The sequence below is a fragment of the Amia ocellicauda genome, chromosome 2 (genome assembly GCF_036373705.1).
Source record: "Amia ocellicauda isolate fAmiCal2 chromosome 2, fAmiCal2.hap1, whole genome shotgun sequence".
NCBI classification, from domain to species: Eukaryota; Metazoa; Chordata; class Actinopteri; order Amiiformes; family Amiidae; genus Amia; species Amia ocellicauda.
Window position 1 is genome coordinate 23,795,610 of NC_089851.1, and position 19,239 is coordinate 23,814,848.

At 35.1% G+C, this 19,239-nt stretch overlaps 1 protein-coding gene across 4 annotated transcripts in view; it reads right to left on the bottom strand.

Annotated features, from left to right (window-relative positions):
• ctnnd2a (catenin (cadherin-associated protein), delta 2a) overlaps window positions 1-19,239 on the bottom strand; it is a 315,486-nt gene that overhangs the window by 92,594 nt on the left and 203,653 nt on the right. For all 4 annotated transcript variants that reach the window (XM_066721567.1, XM_066721557.1, XM_066721537.1 and 1 more), the window contains 2 exons: window positions 13,754-13,886; window positions 3,703-3,916 (listed from right to left, as the gene is read on the bottom strand). In XM_066721567.1, the coding sequence (XP_066577664.1) occupies window positions 3,703-3,916; window positions 13,754-13,886 (347 nt within the window). The remainder of the gene's footprint in view (window positions 1-3,702; window positions 3,917-13,753; window positions 13,887-19,239) is intronic.

Here is a 19,239-nt window from a genome sequence, read left to right on the forward strand (position 1 = left end):
AATCTAATAACGACAGTTAACTACTGAGTCATGGTAAGTATGTAGAAATCAAATGTTTTTCTTGTTAATGTCTACCAACCCCGACCCCCTAGGCATGTAAGTGTGAAAATGGGACAGTGAAAACACAGAGATGTGAACATGCTAGTGCTCTCACTGATTCTGTCACTCCACAGAGCGTGGAGCTCAGAGTATTGCCTCCAAACACATGGCACTTAATTACCATCCCTTAAACAGACTGAACATGAAATGTGCTGTCGAGAAAAGACAATGACCTGTTTAAGGGAGGGAAACACACGGATCTCAACATTGACCAAAATGAAGAGGGCACATTTTATAAACGAGAAGGGTGATAACCTTGAAGCCTATTCAAAGGTCAAGGCTTGGAATAGATTTTCCTGCTCCAGTACCTTCACCCTCCCTGCCTTGATTGATGTCAACAAAATACAATTCTAGTTATCAGTGCAATGCAAGGAAAGGCCGGAGTAAGATAAACGTACTTTGACCAGTCTACATTGCTGAGAGCCTTTAAACTGAAAGGTTATTTGAAAACAGTTACAAAGAAACTAGCTGTGGTGATATAATGTGTTTATACGTAATGCATTTTGCTTCCCCCAAACAAAAAGGTAGGCAGACTGGTGATGATCACATGCCTTTAAATGAATAGAAAGGTTATTATGTGTCGTAGACCACAAATATCTTTACAAGCCATTAACAAAGACCTGTTAAGGTGGATAGTTCATCCCTCTCTTAGGCTAAAGATGCTGGACTAACATAAGAATCATAAATGTGTTTAATGGATCAAATATATACTGCAGTTAAAGCACATCTGGTTTACTTTGTATGTTTTATTGGGATTTTATCACCATCTTGTTGGAATTTTCCCATCTCTTGTTTGATTCAAGATGCTTCAGTCCTTGCAAATGCAATCCAATTAAACAATGCTACTGATATTTAAGGAGCTATTGTAGAAAGGCTACATTTCTACATAAAGGTAAAACTGAGATTAAATTCATGCTAGCTCTGCTTAATTGAATGAATTAATGAATAGAGGAAAACACAGCTAACTGTGTGAAAGAATATGATGGTGTGAAGAAGTCAGATTGAAATCTTTAGATTTTCCACACTGCTAAACATTAGAGCTCATTCTCCCTTTAGCACTCATAGATCTCTGTGAAAGAGAAACTCAAGGTTCAGAAATAATACCCACTGTATTTTTTCCTTTTCCATTTTAATTTACAACACATACCACGGGATTGAATAAAATCTCACAGCTCTAAACCTAGTTTAAACAAATCGAAAGCTGTAAATATTTTAGGCACGGATATACAAAAAATAAATAAGGATGACCCATCTGATATGAAATAATAGTGATGGTATAACATAAATGTAGGTCATGCCTGCACTGTCCATAATCAAATTGCTCCTATAAACAACACATTAATAAAAATAATTCAGATGTTTTCCATTGAAAAAAGCTGAGAAGTACTGTATGAAATTTGCTAGACAGAATAGAAAAGCTCATGAATATCTTCTTTCAGTTTAAAGGATGGCAAACAATCATAATTTGTCTGTAAAATTAAGCAAGGCTGGTGTTCTCTCCCAAGAATGTGAATAGTGGAGGAATACCACATGAGAAGGTGTTGCTTGTACTAGAATAACTGCCTAAGGGCATAGTAAAGGCACCGGGCTTTTGGGCTTCATGCCTTCAGGCTTTGGGTGTGCGGTTATCCTTGCTGTGTAATATTATGCTTTACTACTTATTCATTCATTAATAGACATACTCATATTTATATATTTGGAGTATAATGCAGGTTTAGCACCACCCAATATATTTATATAGTTTTGGGAAAAGAGTCTCAATAATAATAATAATAATAATAATAATAATAATAATAATAATAATAATATATATTATATATACAATATTTATTTGCAGGCTTGTGTTTCAATCACATTTTGACTTTCTTCATTGCTATCAAGTAATTAAGGCCTACACTGGGTGCGATTTGCCGCCGGGGATGGTGAGGATTTTCCCCTCTTCTTTTTCATCCCCCACTCTGGTCATTATATTTTATCCCCAGTGAGGACACGGTATTTCCGCACTTCTGATATGCGTTTGTACATTCAGTCCCAAAATTTAATACATAATTTCCCAAATCTTACATAAAACCAGTACAGTAAAATATAGATCATCATCTTAACTGTCCTTGTTACTAATTTGATGTGCTGTGACCCGCCCCTGTCACTCAATTTCCCTTCGCAGCACGTCCCCATTTGCTGTCATTTTAAATCTGCCCTCTCACCCAAACTCTACCTTCGTGTTGCACAACATACATTTCGTTTTGCAAATTTTGAACACCCTAACAAAATAAAACCTCCCTGATTGGCTGCAGCCTAGGCTAAACAAGCCAGTTAGGACGTTTTTATGCAGAAAAGCCTACCTTGCCTATATTAGATGGAAGTGTGTTAATGAAACAAGGCTAAGTAATAGGTCAAAATTAGTTGACTATTTAATGGTTTCCATCAGGTATATTTGAACCCCTTCCCCTGGACTTGCATATATACTTCCCCCTCAGTTTTTGTCACAAATCACTGCATGTTCAAACCCTGGTTCAGGTAATTTTGTGAACAATTAGGCCTGATATTTCCTCAGACCAGAACACAATACAGATTAAACACTTTAACATGCTGTTACTGAGTGGTGTACACTGGGCAAAAAACATCTTTCTCTTAGTATCTCAGTTACCCATCATTCCATCTGTCTTTTTGTATCTAGCAATCATATCATAACAACAGTTATTCTGTAGAGTGGGACTGTTAGATCCTGCCACTGCTTGCACATTATGGCTATGCTATATTTTTAAACTCTCAGAGTGCTAGGCATGAGATGACCTTCATACACATGATAACATATATTAGATGCTGCTCTGCGATTGGTTGCTTTGTTCTAGGGGATTCATAATACACTGTGACAACTCTAGTCTGCTCCTATGCTAGTCTCTGGAGTTCTTCTGCAATACTGTAACAGATAACAGCATGAATAAATCAAGCAGGATGCATGATTGAAGTAACACTACTTTAATAACAGACATTTTAAGTGAGCAGGGGCAGGTGGAAGACAATGATGCTATACACAGCCAAGAGCAGACCCAGGAAAAACACTGCAAGCACCCTCATGCAGCTCTTCAAAACAGATTCACATTTGACCTTAACACCTGCTTTCTTCAGTTCTTGTCTTTTATTGTACAAGTGGAGGTTCTGAGAAGTGGACCGAGGTTCACAAAAGACTACACTGAAATCACTGCACTAGTGAGATGAGCTGGTATTTGATGCAGGTCACCTAAACTGAGTATAGAACACAATCAACCTTGTGTATCCACTGGTCTCCAATATATGAGAAATATATCTTGCTATATTATACATCAATTGCATGTTATTAGTAAGGAGTGGGGAATTACTGGGCCTAGTCAGGGACAGTAAATACACAACATATTTATTTATTTGTCCTAATTCAGCTGTTTCCACACGTTGCCTTTGGAAAATCTAGTCTTGATAATTAATTAGTAAGCATGACTTTGATAAGCCCCGCGACCCTCACCAGGATAAGCGGTTTTGGAAATGGAGGGATGGATGGACTTTGATAAGATTTCTCTAGCCTTACTATGTACATTCACTCTAGCAGCTCTTGAACGCAGGGCTCACCTGTAACCAGCTCCCTGATCTCCACGTCAGTAGTCTTCCGTAACAGCCGGACCAGCGCTGGAATCCCGCCGCAGTTTTTCAAGGCGATCTTGTTGTCATCGTTTGCCTTCCCGTACACGAGATTCCTCAGGGCTCCACAAGCACTCCTGTGCACCTCGGTCATGCGGTGGTCCAGCAGGTCCACAAGGAGCTGAATGCCCCCTTGTCTCCGTATCTGCCAAAACCAAAGATATTTGATAATTTAGTTTTATTTGAGTACTGCCGTCATTGCATAAAGTTGTTGTTCATTTGTTTGCTTAGGAGCTGCGGTATGAGGTCTTCAGTCCATCCATTAAGAAAGAACAAAAGAAAAGCAGGAATGTGGCAAAGTCTAGGCACTGAGTAGAGGCTCAGATTGTTCAAATTATTTTTTATGGCCTGAAGTCTTTAGTCTACACTTTATTGACTAAAATTAATATTAATGTATTGATGCACTAAAGCAGTAATTCAGCAAAGAATGTTGGGAACTGCATATATTATTATGTGAAATGTACTTGAATTAATATGATATAATTTACTATATATTTATATATATTTATATATATATATATATATATATATATATATGATTATTGTGAATGCAAACTAAGATTTTTTGTTTATTTCCCCAACTGCTAAATAGTCCCATACCAAAAACATGCATACTTGTATATGAGAATTGATGGTAATGATTTATTTGCTAGATATTTTTGTAGGTTTTGCTGTACCTTCATTATCTGCAGATTATAAATATATATTATTTATTCTGTAATACATGTATTCATAAATAAAATGCTAAGTATTATGAAAACAAAACAAACACACACACACACACACACACACAAAAGCAGTACAACTCCTCAAATTAAAATGTGATTAGCTGCTGTGAATGAACACTGACGGGCATCTGCATGTAATGCCAAAACCCAGCAGATGTACTGTTCCGCAAAATGTGCCAAAACAAATCAATAATATTGTTCTCTACCTTTCTCCCAATTAAGATGGTTTTACAAACCTGCTGCTGTAAATCAAATGGTGGTCAAATTAGCTTGTTATATTGCCCAGTATGAATCCATCTAAATGCTACTGTCATGATAGTCAAATTATGTAGCAAATGTGAACACTGAAAAAGGTTATAGGACGGGAAAAAAGACACTGATGCATGTTTCTTCATTAGGACCCCATCAGAATCAAATAAAGATAACTTGTCAGCTTCAAGGATGGCCATTTTTCAGACCAGGACAATATGGTCGTAGGCAAGGCTCACACACTGACACCTATTTTTGGTCCTCTGTTTAATCACCTCAATTACATTTTTTGTAAGAAATTATTTTACACCTTGATTTCATAACTCTCCTCAAAAAAAGGGGTACTGATCAGGATGTGAGCATGGTTAACATCACTGTAGATTTCACATCACTCCTTGTTCAATTCTTCCACTTCGCAGCACTTGCATTCATACAGTGAAAAGCGTAGAAACACAGCACTTGTACTTTGCACTAGGTGTTACACTGGACTAAGAAGAAAATCTAACTACTGGATGCAGAAGGCTTGTAGTTAACACAATGTAGCCCAATGTAAGAAGTTGGACAAAAACATTATTACTATTATTATAATCATAGTAGTAGTAGTATGAATGTACAAAACATGTCAGCTCTCATCTCTTTCCATTCATAGTATTGACTGTGTTGGCCTGTATGAGCTCTATGTCTACTGCTGGTTACTGGGGCAGAGAGGAAAGGTGTTTAATCAGTCCTGCCAAGATAAGGCCGTGTGTTTACACGATGAGCGCTGTGTGAATCACTGTATGATAAAGCCAAAAAGAATAAAACATCATAGGGTCCATACTCAAAGGAATCAGTATTATTTCTAAAAGCAACAAAATATGCTAAAGTATAAAGCCTATTGCTTAACATATACACATACTTCTTGCTCAGTTACTTCTCAGATAACATTTTAATAAAGAGTCCGCTGTCCTTTCACACGCACACAAACATAAAAATTCATTCTCAGAGTGTTTTCACTTTATATTTACCTGGGGGTTATTATTTCATTAATGCATTATTCCATTAAAGTCTCACGAGCTTTTGAAGTAGTTGCCATGTCTTCATCTGGCTGATTAGCTCTCATTTATCATGTTGTGGGTTGACTTTCAAGCCTCTCCCTTGTTTCCAACGTGGAATCGCGTAACACGCACAATCTGCGTCATTAGTGTGTGTCATGTACTGAATCCACGTAAATAGTGTGACAAGAAGGAGGATTAAACGTGAATGTAAATGCAGCTAATGTTTATGTTTATGAGATTGTATTTCATTACTCTGATAGAGATTTAAAAGCCCATTAAGTAAGATACCATCAGAAAATAAAACACTACATAAAAGGTAGGAAATAAATGTGACCAGATTTTATTCTGAACATGTCTGCAGGTATGTTACTCACTCAGTGCAGGCGGAATACATTTATATTTGTTTCAGGCTGCCAGCTTTGTAATCAAAGCAGGAAGTTAATTGGTTCCTAAACCTAATATATGTCTGTTTAACCTTCAAATACAATAACCCCTAATTAAATCTTGTCCTGTAGAGAAAGGGTGCCATTTAATGTGCACACTCTCCCACCACCAACGTATCGTGTAATTATTACAGCAGAGGAACACATTGTTATTGACAGATGTGTTTTCTCCTGAAAATGTGTAATAAATTTGAACTTTAGCCAGACATAGCAGTGAAATGAAAGAAGAGGGGGGTGGAGGCCAACCTATATTGCTAGTCACTATAAATAGTTTGGACCTGATGTAGTCAAGCCGTCTCTACAATGCACGGCTGTCTGGGAAAGGCCATAAAAATCAGCACTTTGCTGTCTGAGTAATATGCTGCCCTAATCATTATTCTACAGAGCTCTACAGTAAGGAGACCTGACTGCTGCTTTGTCATCCGATCTCCTGAGAGCTCCTTCTGGAGTTCCCCACAATAGCCACCTGGACAGTGTGTAAGCTTGCTGCAGTTCCTTTTGTTGGGAGAAGACTGTGACTTGTTTTTTCTTTTTATACAAGGTAAGATCATGATATATGTCAGGGCTCATGTAGATATGACAAAGGGAAGAGGCAGTATACTTCTGGTTTAAGCATAATATTGTAGATCAATTAAGGGTTTTCATCGCATAGTCCGACACCATGCACAGGTTATTATATGCAAGTGTTTAAGTGCAGAATATATCCATGACAGCAACAATTCCAAGTCCAGTTACATTTCAGGAAAGAGTTGGCTTTCATGTTTCATGTTGAGTCATTGGTATATTTTTAAATGTGTCTGTCTGTATTTGGTAGCAGACGCCCTTATCCAGAGTGACTTATAATTGTTACATCACATTATTTATGAAATGTCAATGTGAACATGCTTGCACTGAAGAAACATTTTTGTTTCATTGTTATGTACAAATGACCAGCTGAGAGGTTTTCATGTTTAAATGTATTTTTAATTTACTTTTGGAGATGAATTATTTCTGAATATCCTTTCAGAAAGAAGTAAACCACACCCATACTACCAATCACCCCATTGTGAACCTTTTGATAATACTGACTGGCTTTTTCTCTTTGCTCTATACTTATATGTCTTTCATAACGGGAAAACAGTGTCTAAACTTTGCTGGTCTGTGCAATCAACGTAACTAAAGTTTTATGAGAAACATGGGTTAAGGTCATTAACTGGCCCAGCTTCTGTAAGTTACAAAACTAGTAGGCTACCAAATGGTTTTCACTGAGTAGAAGAATCACGTTGAAAAGTAAATGCTGTTGTAAATTTGAATTGTGTTTGGGTCGAATTTTGCCTTGAAATGTCTACATTTATTGTTACATCTCTATTTCAAATCAAATGAAATGGCTCACTTTAAAACTCAAACACATTTAATAAAAAATAAAATGTAATTCAGTTAAGAATACGTTACATGAAATGCTCAAACAATAACTTTCTAACAATTAGCATTTCATTATTGATAGATAGATATCATAATTGTTTGTTAATGTAGTGTTCATACTATAACAAATAATAACAAAACACAGTCTTTGGAAATTATAAGAAAAACCTATTTTATCAATGTGTGACTATCAATAAATTAGTTTATATAGATATGGTAAATAAAGGTACATACCCAATTGCACAGAGGTTTGCAATGTAGGTCACTATAACATTAAGCCTTTTACAACCCATTTTGACAGCTGATAAACTAATTATTAGCTGTACCCTAATAAATCTAGTAACAAAATCTTCATAAAAATCATCATATAATATCAGCAGTACAGTATGTGATAAAACAGTGTTTCATAACTGTAACATAATAAATATGTTAAACTTGACTTAAAACAATATTCCAGAATTACTTCAGTAATATGGAAATATATGCAGTTATTGGGAGACATAAATGGAATATAAATGTTCTGCATGAAGTTCAGGACCAGCACTGAATTTTACAACTACTCTAACCATGCAAATTTATTTTTCACATATTCAATAATACTAAAATAATAGATATAAAACGTATTCTGGCACAATGGTAAAGCACTTAAATGGCGTATTATTGTTTTTGCAGTTCCCCAAATTAGCAATATTTTAGTTCTCCAATAGAAAATCCAAAAGGCCATTGGACGTAACTACAGTCAGAGTGACATTTAAAGAATCGAACTTAAGGGGACATTCAGAGATCTTGGCACATCAAAAGAGCTGAGTAAGCCCAGTGCAGTGTTTAACAGAAACACAAAGAAAGGCAAAGCAACAAAAGAAGGACATGAACTTGAAAACTGCTGCATGGATGGGATCCAATAATAAATATAATGTCCTGTCTGTGCACTTACCTCAGACCTCTGCCAACCCACCCCCGCCCCACCTTCAGTCTCTTGTCTCTCCCTATATATCTTCTACTGTTTCCTTCGCTGTACCTCTGCTAGCTGAGTACCGTTACCTTATCCTCGCTCTCCTGTTTTCAGTGTCTCCTCCTTCTTCTCCCTCATCCCACCCTGCTAGATCCAGCTAACCATGAAGCATGTCTTAAACCCTTCCAGAGTCTCCTCAAAAACTGCCTGTTCAGACTGCTGCACCCAAACATCAAAATTTGGTCATGTCTCACATCCACTAACTGTTGTACTGCTCTTGCACTTTCATTTCTGCATCAGATAAACTCCTATGCTTTGGTATCCCAAAACTTTAATTGTTTTTGCTCTTTTATGCTCATTTATAAAAGTGTCAGACAAAACATAATATGTGATCTTCCTACACCTTTTCAAGGCTATACATGTTAAGCCTTATGCGTCCCATGGATCTTGGATTTGGGACTGTGTTTTTGTAAGCAGTACAACTCTGTTTTTATGGTCACATCTCATCTACCCAATTGGCCTGCGCCCCAGACTTTGAATGCAACAGTAACGGATCCAGCCATAAAATCAGAGGGAACAAAGGAAAGTGGTTGTTTGAAACCCGGGATCGCTGAAATTAATTCAGGTGTTCATTAGGTTGGATGTTGCTGCATACTGAAGGACATCTGAGCTGGTTAACAATCATACTTGGATGTCTAATCTTTGAAAGGACCAAAACTGAATTTATAGACACTTGTCATCTATAGACGCCTAACAACTATTCTTCAACAGAATTTGCATTATCCCCTCCCTCCTAATTCAAACATGATTAATATGGAGACATTTATTTTGTATTGTTTTCATATACATATATATTTATACTATGCTGTTCAACACACTTCGGAATTAATTATTTAACTTCACTGTTTGCTTATTTATTACCACTGTTACCATGGGGACAACACTTAATGGCTGACTGTTGATTTCTCATTTGCTTGTTTTTGTTCAGAGGCAGACAGATTTATTCTTTCAGTTTAATTTCCACTGCCTGACAAACCATTAATCCTTAGGGAAACAATTATTGGTTCCAGGTGCCTGAAACACATGTCAATATATTTGTTTCTTTGTTTTTGTGTGTGTGGCTACACTATTAGAAGATACTAACAAGTGTGCTGGGGAGGGAGGCATTATAAAATTCAGCAATAATGGCTCACAATATGGGACATGAAATATAAATTAATACAGCAGTATAGAGCAATTTTTGTAAATCTCCAGAAAAGAGATACAGTTATGTTTGTGTATTTGTCAAAAAAATAAATAAGCCACTGATATTTCCAAGAGAAATGTTAATACAAATTATCTCTAAGCCACAAAAGAACTATGCAGTCAAAATGGCTAAATTAAAAGATTCACATAATTCAACCCATAGCATTGTCACCGTGATACATGATGTTTATTTATCCTGCAGAGTTTAGACAGACTATGAGACAAACAAGACTGTATCTGTGCCTCTTAAACATTTCCCTGCAAACAACCTTTTATACCTCATTCGCACACAAAGACATACACAGCATTTTCTAATTGAAACTTATTGGACAGTAGAGAGGAAACTCTAGGTTGAACTAATTAAAAATGTGGTAGACTGATCATTTTCATCATCAGTGCCAATGCAATTGTAATTAATTTGTTTATTTTCCTAATACAACATGCATTCATTAAAAAATATATTTACACAATTTATTTGAAAATTATAAGTAGAGGCATTATTTAAATGCAATATCTTAAGTCCCTTTGAAATGTACAAGTAATTCAAATTACATAAGTATGTGGTTTTCATTATGAAACCTCAAGAAGTCATTCAGGTTATCCAAAGGAACTAATCTAAAAAATAATTAAGTAATCAAAAAATCACCTACTGTATAATTATAAATTATCTCCTAGTAATGATAGGTCAATTGTCAATTATAGCCAATTCAAAATTTGAGGTGTTTCAGGATTTCATTAACAACAAAAAGGATTAAATTAAACTGGTGCCTCTTGTACATACAGATGTGGCCAACAATATTGGTACCCGTGCATTTTATTCAAATAATGCACTATTTGCCCTGAAAAGTGTTGAAATTAAAAGATATTTTGTCATCCATACATGCATGTCTTTGGATTGCAGTGGAACAAAACAAAAAAACTGTGAAAATAACTGAATTGTTGCTTATTATATAAAGACATTCTAAAATGGCCTGGACAATATTATTGACACCCTTTAGAAGTAATATGAAATAATTGTATTGTAGTGATTCCTCAAGCAGACCATTTTCTTTAAATTAGTATCGCAGGTGTCTTCTATCACATAATCACTCATTCATCCAGTTTAAATGGAGAAAAGTACTCACTTGACTGTTTTGTGTCACTGTGTGTATCACACTGAACATGGAAAAGAGAAGGAAAACCAGAGAGTTGTTTGAGGAGGTTAGAAAGAAGGTAATAGCCAAGCATGGTCCTACAAGACCATCTCTATAGAGCTTGATGTTCCTGTGAGCACTGTTGCCAATATTATTAAGAAGTTTAAGGCCCATGGGACTGTAGCCAACATCCCTGAATGTGGCCGCAAGAGGAAAATTGACACAAGAATGAAGAGAAGGATTGTTCGAATGGTGGAGAAAGAACCAAGGAAAACCTCAAAACTGATCCAAGCCGACGTTCAAGCTCAAGGTGCAACAGTTTCAAGTCTCACCATCCGTCGCAGTCTGAAAGAAAATGGGCTCCATGGTAGAATACCTCTCTCTAAGAGAGAAATGCAAAAGCCCGACTGTTTGCCAAAATGTATGTGGACAAGCCACAGACTGTCTGGGAGAATGTCCTTTGGACAGGCGAAACAAAAGTAGAGCTTTTTGGTAAATCACAACAAGTCCATGTTTACAGGAAAAATTGAAGTTTTCAAAGAAAGCTACACCATCCCGACTGTGAAACACGGAGGAAGCTCAGTGATGTTTTGGGGTTGCTTTGCTGCCTCTTGCACTGGGTGCCTTGAATCTGTGCAGGGCATGATGAAATCAAAAGACTATCAAAGCATTTTGGAGTGAAACATACTGCCCAGTGTCAGAAAGCTGTGTCTCAGTCGCAGGTCATGGGTCCTCCAGCTGGATAATGACCCGAAACATACCTCAAAAAGCACTCAAGAATGAATGAGAAGAAAACACTGGACCGTTCTGAAGTGGTCTCCTATGAGTCCTGATCTAAATCCCATTGAACATCTAAGGAAAGAGCTCTAACTCGCAGCTGGGAAAAGGCACCCATCAACCCTGAGAGAACTGGCGTGGTTTGCTCAAGAAGAGTGGGACAAACTAGCAGTCGATAAGTGTAGAAATCTCATTCAGAGCTACAGACAGCGCTTGATTGCAGTTATTGTCTCTAAAGGCTGTGCAACTAAATATTAGGTTAAGGGTCCCAATATATTTGTCCGTGCCATTTTCATTTTTTTTTACTATTTAAAGTAATATGTTACGTCATAAATCAATAGCAAAGTTTCTGTTCTATAGAATGTGAAATAAAGAATGGTGGATACCAAGTACTTTTGTCAATTTCTACTTAAAATTGTGAGTTTTTTTTTTTTTTTTAAGTGGAAGGGTAACAATACTTTTGGCCACGCCTGTACATTATATACTTTGGTAGATTTTAAAATCTCGATATTTCGAGTTCTGGATATTGTACAACTTTATTTTCTCACTAATAGAATGCTCTACATGGTTCTTTAGTCAGTTTCCTTATGGGTCTTCATGGTATTCTACTTTATGCTATTGGCAATATAAACAACAACAACAACAAAAAACAATCATCCATCCATTTTCAATAGACCCTTCAACCTGTACAGAGCCAGACAGACAAAAACCTAAATCCAAACCTGCCCAAACATGGGGAATTCCTTCAGCAAATCATCTAGAACAGCAGTGCCAAAACACAGTCCAGGAGAGCCCCTATCCAGTAAGTTTTTTCAGTCACCCTAAATCGCTAATTTCAATAGACTGGGACCACATTTAATGATCAATTAAGCAATTAACTTCAATTAAGGAAATTCATTGATCATTGATGGCTGAAAAGGGTAGCTCATTTTCTTTATAAGAAATCTCTACATAACTTAATTGCACAAATCACCTGCTTAATTGATTACACTGGAAATGGTTCCAGGTATTAAGAAATTGATAATTAAAGGTTACATATAAAACCTGTTGGATGTAGAATATTTGAAAATGTGTAAATGTAGTTCCAATATATTTTAATAATGTCACTGCTCCCGTGTCCTACTATGAGGGTTTTCTACATGAATAAGGCAATTACACCTTTAGTTTATTTTGAACTCATTTCACTTTACTTTTAAAGCCCACATTAGCCATTTCTGTGTAATAAGAGATCTACAGTTCAAAACACCATTACCTGTGTGAGATTGCACTAGACGAATGATGGATCTGGTAATAATAACATGTGAGTTCATTAAAAGTAATACAGCTTGTGAATTATGTACTGAGCAGTGGCATGAGGGTTGATGCTGATTCAGCGAACAGCACTTCTGCTGTATTGACATGGCTTTAAATTATGTATGAATGTATGCATGTATTTTAGGGAAGTTTTTTAGCTCAGTGTCAGATTGAGTATGAATGTGTTTGGGTCTTCTTTAAATTCTGTACTCTGCTTTTATTCACTTCTTTATTGTTGTATCACTATAAAATGTTGTGTTAATGGGATATTAATAAAATAAAATACTACCCTGAGTGTGAACCTTACACATTAAAGCATTAGAAAACTGCACATAATTTGTTAATTACATCGTCATTACCTGTACTAAATGCAATCTATATGCATGTCTGTCTGCATGCCTGCCTGCCTGTCTTGTCTTTGTGTATGTAGTTATGTACATAACATGAAAACATTTCCTTAAATCATCAGAAGCCCCATCAATAAATGCCTACTTAACATATCAGTGGGTGACTATGTTGTTTTATTTCTGCAAGGACAAATGTTTTTAAAAACTGGAAACACCCTACACAATTTTACGATTTTACAATTGACATTTCTGTGTTTTGGTTTTGTCAAACAGATACTTGTACTGTATGTCTGTTTTGTTACATGTTTAAAATCGATGTCACTGAAATGCACACATTCACCACAGGCCAATAGAAATATAGCACTGTGCTTTGGTACCTCTGATTTGATCTTGTTGTCTCCGAAGCAGAGGTGCTGCAGGTAGGCCGCTGCGTTGGACTGCACTGACGGAAACTGGTGCTGCAACATCTGGATGACTTCGGGGAGCTCCGGGTCTCGCCAGCCAAACTCCCTAACACAGAGAGAGAGACACAGGGTGTTTAATCAAAACAGGCTCCAATGGAAAAAAGCTCTTTGTTTAAATTAAAAATAAATTCTTAAATAACAAAACATAAGACATTAAAATATCTACATAATTTGTACATCTGGAACCTTACGCTCTTACTCTTATTTTTGTATTGTTTGAGATGTTGCCCTTTTCATAAATAATGAAGCAGGTTTAAAACTGGTGGAGACAATGCTTGGGAAAACATTTACATGATATCTGGGGACCTCTGCAGTAATCTGTTATTCTATTCTTACAGTTCTTGTTTGTTTGAATGTATGTAACTTTCCATTTGTGTATTTTCACTTTCAAGTTTAAAAACAATCAAAACAAAAAAGTAAAAGTCTGAATAGTCACTAAACTTTCAGTTTATTTAACTTATAACCATAACAGCAAGTTAATCAGGGACAGACTAACATGACCAAATGGCCAGTGACAAAATAGAAATGCAACATTTCAAAAAGAGAGAAATAATCCATTCAGATAAAAAAAAACATAGTGGATGGTTTAATTCAAGGGAGATGCAGTGTAATGTAATGTTATTGTTTCAGTATAATATCTTCATGTGTGATATTTACAGGCCATTTATGTATTTTATTAACAAAAAATATCATAAGTCATCATCAATATTAACTTAATGTCTTGCTTGAGGTAAACTGGAATTTAATTTAGTGAGCACAATACTGGGGGAGGTAAAGGCATAATGATGTGTTCACTGAGAGCACACCAATAATCTTTAAGTTGTACATAAATATATTAAAACTATTGAAAATATATTAAATAGATATTATAAAATATAATTATTATTTGTAAGTGGGGAACTGAATCTGAGGGGAACAAAAGTACAGACATCTGTGTAATATGTCCCTGCCTTTTGAGGTTATTTAAGACATTTTGAATCTCATACATATGGATTTTGCAAAAGGTTACAGCAAATGATGTATCATAAGAGCTCCTTACAGTCATTTATTTCAAACATGGAATAAAAAGAGTTGTAATTATGTATTTTTCTAAAGTTAAATGTACCCATGACAAAGCATTTATAAACACACACCCTTCCAGACCTTAAAGACTGATGTTACATTTAGGAAACACTTCAAGTTAACAAGTTGCCACAAACACATTATCCCAAGTCCCAAGAGGTTCCTCAATCCCCATCTCCTACATCACAAATGTTACTGTAAAGACTCAAATTCATTACTGTGATAAATTCCAATATACAAAATAAGATAAATAGGGTAAGAAAATCTATTAAAAAATAAATATACTGCAAAATACTAGTGACTTATTTAAAAATGTTGCATACTTTGTATCCGCAGTCTTGTGTTACATTTACACATGAAAAGGAAGAACAATTCTGGCAATTCCAGTCCTCAAGTGCCAAAGGGATTTCTGGTATTCATTCACACTCAGTTGTTAATTACACAACTGAAGTAATTATCAGGGTAAGAAGTCAAATCACCTGGTTATCAATTTCTAATTGTTAGGTACCTACAAAGCATGATTGAACCCCATCCCCCAGGACTGGAATTGCCTTCCCCTTCTCTATAACATACTAATACTCATATTAATTGTCCAGAAACTGTACAAGAAGATTGAGAGCATATGTAAATTAATAATTTAAGTATTGTTGTCTTTCTATAAGTAAAGGGAATACTGTGACAATTATTTTAATTTAATAACATGTTGAGTGTACACATTTTACAAGTATAGTATATACACTTTTTGTTTTGCATTTGGTTTTAATTGTTTATAAAATTTGACTAAGTTGTAAAGTATGATTGTAAAGTTCACCTGTATAATACAGCTAGTGGAGACTGAGATGGCTCTGGACCATTAAATATAATTAAATGCAAAACAAAAACAACATCTGCACAGTGATTCAAAGCATTGAGATGTGAACAATTGTGACTAAAGCTAAGTTTGGCCTCAGCCTGAGACTTGAAAATGTTATTTTTCACAAAAAACACAGGTGAGGATGAAAATGTTTGCCATATGTGGGCTAGACATCAAGAGGCACAGACATGTTTTTATCGATCATAAAATACTTGAGAGATATACTTTGAACTGCACTTAAACAGAAAGACTAAAAGCAGAGACTTAGCTATTTCCTTTCATGCTTAAAGTGTAGTTTCTTCATTAATTGTATTTCAGATTAATTAGAAATGGAGCCATGTTTCAAAACAAAATTAATTTTGACAGTAAAAAAAAAAAAAACTTGTGCAAAGTTGTCTGGAACAGTTTATTTCAACATAGCACTGAGGCAAGCAGTTCAGTTCCAAGTGTTTGATCTGCAATAGATCTGTAGATGCAGAACACTGTCAGAATAATCTTTACATTTTATATATTTAACCTCTGTTCATTCTAAAAGACAGTGTCTGCTTTGAGTAGAATTTCACCAAGACCCTGACCAAGAGTCACTGTGGTCTCTGAAAACACTTCTTATTAAAAATAATCTAACTATCTAACTATTTCAAACTCTTGTATTACTACATTAGTCTGAATCTCAATCCAGCATTCTGATCATTCATTTTGTCTGTCAATGAAAACAAGAAAGACATCACAGTTTTCATATAAACTGGACTTAGAAGCTTTATAAATGGTGGCTCATGTTTATAGAAACACATCTACAGCACACACAGATAAACTCATTTTTTTCAGCAGGAAAATTGGACAAACCTTGGAGATCATTTCTGATATTACAGAATATAAATATAAATTAAAATAATCTAAAGATGAGATAAGAGCAGTAGTCACTTAATGACAAACTATGATTGGAGAATAAGGCTATTTTAATATCAACCATGTACATGCAAGATGAGCTGATATATATATATATATATATATATATATATATATATATATATATATATATATATATATATATATATATATATATATATATGTTAATTAGTAGTTAATTAGTAGTAAATAAAAAAGTCCATTTGTACAATTAATCAGATCTCCAACTAAAAACAAAAAAGAAACAGCAAACTAATATTTACATGTTAATAGTTTATATCACAAGCTTCTAAGCTGTCTATATATACAGTACCCATTTATTCATGGGAGAGATAACATTTTGTGAATATTTCATGCATGAGTCCTATTAAATGTTTAAACTTCAAGCAGTAAAAATATATGTGTGTATATATATATATATATATATATATATATATATATATATATATATAGTACTTCTCTTTTACACAACTGGTAGATTTGCACTGTTCTACTTCTGTAATTTGTTTTAAATGAACAAGTTTAAAAGTTTACATGAGAGCATCAAGCTTTAATAATTTGTATGTTATCATTTAATGAGAATGAAAAACAAAACAAAGTAGATATTCCTTAATTTCTTTAACAAAATCGTATTTTTCACAAATACCAATCTGATTCATCCTGACACATGCATCTGCATCTTGCTTTTTTCTGCTTTCATCTTTATAAACTATAAATCTGGATATATAATAGGCAGAGCTGTAGGGCTGAAACATTGTTCAATGAATTGAAATATTCACTTCTGTCAGAGACTGCATCAGGAAGGAGAATGTGGGCATCTGGCATCTATATATATATATATATATAGTAACAGGTCCACATGGAAAGCTGTTGGCTAAAACAAAGTGTAATGTGTAATATGTGTGGACAAGTACTGTCAGATGGATGTGTTCAGAAAGACTGCACTGCTTTTCATTGCCTGAGAGCCTGTGTCCTTGAATATTTTTAGCAGGCGCCAATTAAGTCCACTCATGATTAGCTGTAAGTATTTCTATATAGGTAGGCATTTGGCTGAGAGGTGAAGAGCATAAAAATCCATTATGTTCTCTAACCTCTGTCCATTACATGAAAAAACACATCTATAGATTACTTCTCATCTATAACAAAACTTGGGAAACAAAACTATCCATTATATCAACAAAATACTTGTCTTGTCAGCATGTTTTAATTGGTACTTATGGGAGAGATAAAATGCAATATTTTGAAAAGGTAATGTCCTTGTTGTGGTGTGTTAGTGGGAAATGGTGCTCTTGAGTCAGAAGATTGAGCATGGGAGTTATTACTCAAGAATATACTAAAGAAGCCTTATTAGGATCATAATGATAAAGGAAAGCTTTGCATTGTGCTGCTCTGAGTGGCTGTAGTCACTGTGTATTTTTGAGAAGGATTTAATGAGGTTGCCCTGTGTGAAACAATATTGAATGCTGCTAATACTAATGTAAATATCATCAAATTCAATAAACTCTGCATTTCACAGTATCCTGAACATCTTAGAAAACATTTCAGTCTCAGAAAACGGCCAGTGTACAGGCTGTGTCAGGTTTGAATAAAATGCCAATAACATGTATATCAGCAGGTGTTATTAGATAGGGCATAATAAAGTATGGAACATGTACAAGCTACACATACATACATGTTACATACACACATACTGTACATATATACATAGTGTCAGTGATGTGAGTCATATGGGTATGTTTCTTTGAAACTTTAAATATAATCACTAATGCATTCTATGCCATTTTCCTAATCTGGAGCACTTCATGCTTGATTATAGTACGGGACTTTTCATATTTTGTACGTTATTTCTGTGATCTCCAGCTTTCTGACTCCAGCAGGTGATTGTTTTCTGATATGAATCCCCTGCCCACCTTCAATATTAAAAATAATGTTCCAGTGGTTTGTAGGAGCTATGCAGTGCTGTGCTGTCTGTATAATTACAGTTGTATCGCATGATTCCCTTCAGTAAAGCATAAATGCTTATCACAGCCCATTGAGTTAAATCAGCAGAAAACTGCTAACTGTGTTTCTTATTGATAATTTGTATTAAATCCCATGGTCCCCATGTAATATAACTATGTACTCTAGGAATATGATAATGATGATGATTGTTATTATTATAATTAATATTAGTTTTATTACTGCATCTGGCTTCATATCAGAAGTACTATTTGCTTCAGGGAATCAGGTTGTTGCAGATCACTCAGTGACATCAGACAGTTCAAAGATGCTTGCATATTTATACATCATTTGAAACAGAGCCTCGTGTGTTAAAATGTACATGGGAATATGTAGCATTTTTTAAAGGTCTAAAGGTTTGATTGCATCTACCTTATCATTCCATACAAATAATGTATCAATGTAGACTGCTCCCATACGTCAAATAGCACAGCCAGTGTTCCCTGGCGCAGACTCACAGTCTTTTGGATTTTTGGAATTTAAAACTTCTTGTAGTCTGAATTACAGCAACAATAAATAATATTAAAAAAAAAAAACCTTGATATTTGCCAGACATTGAACTTTGAGAAAAGAGGACTTT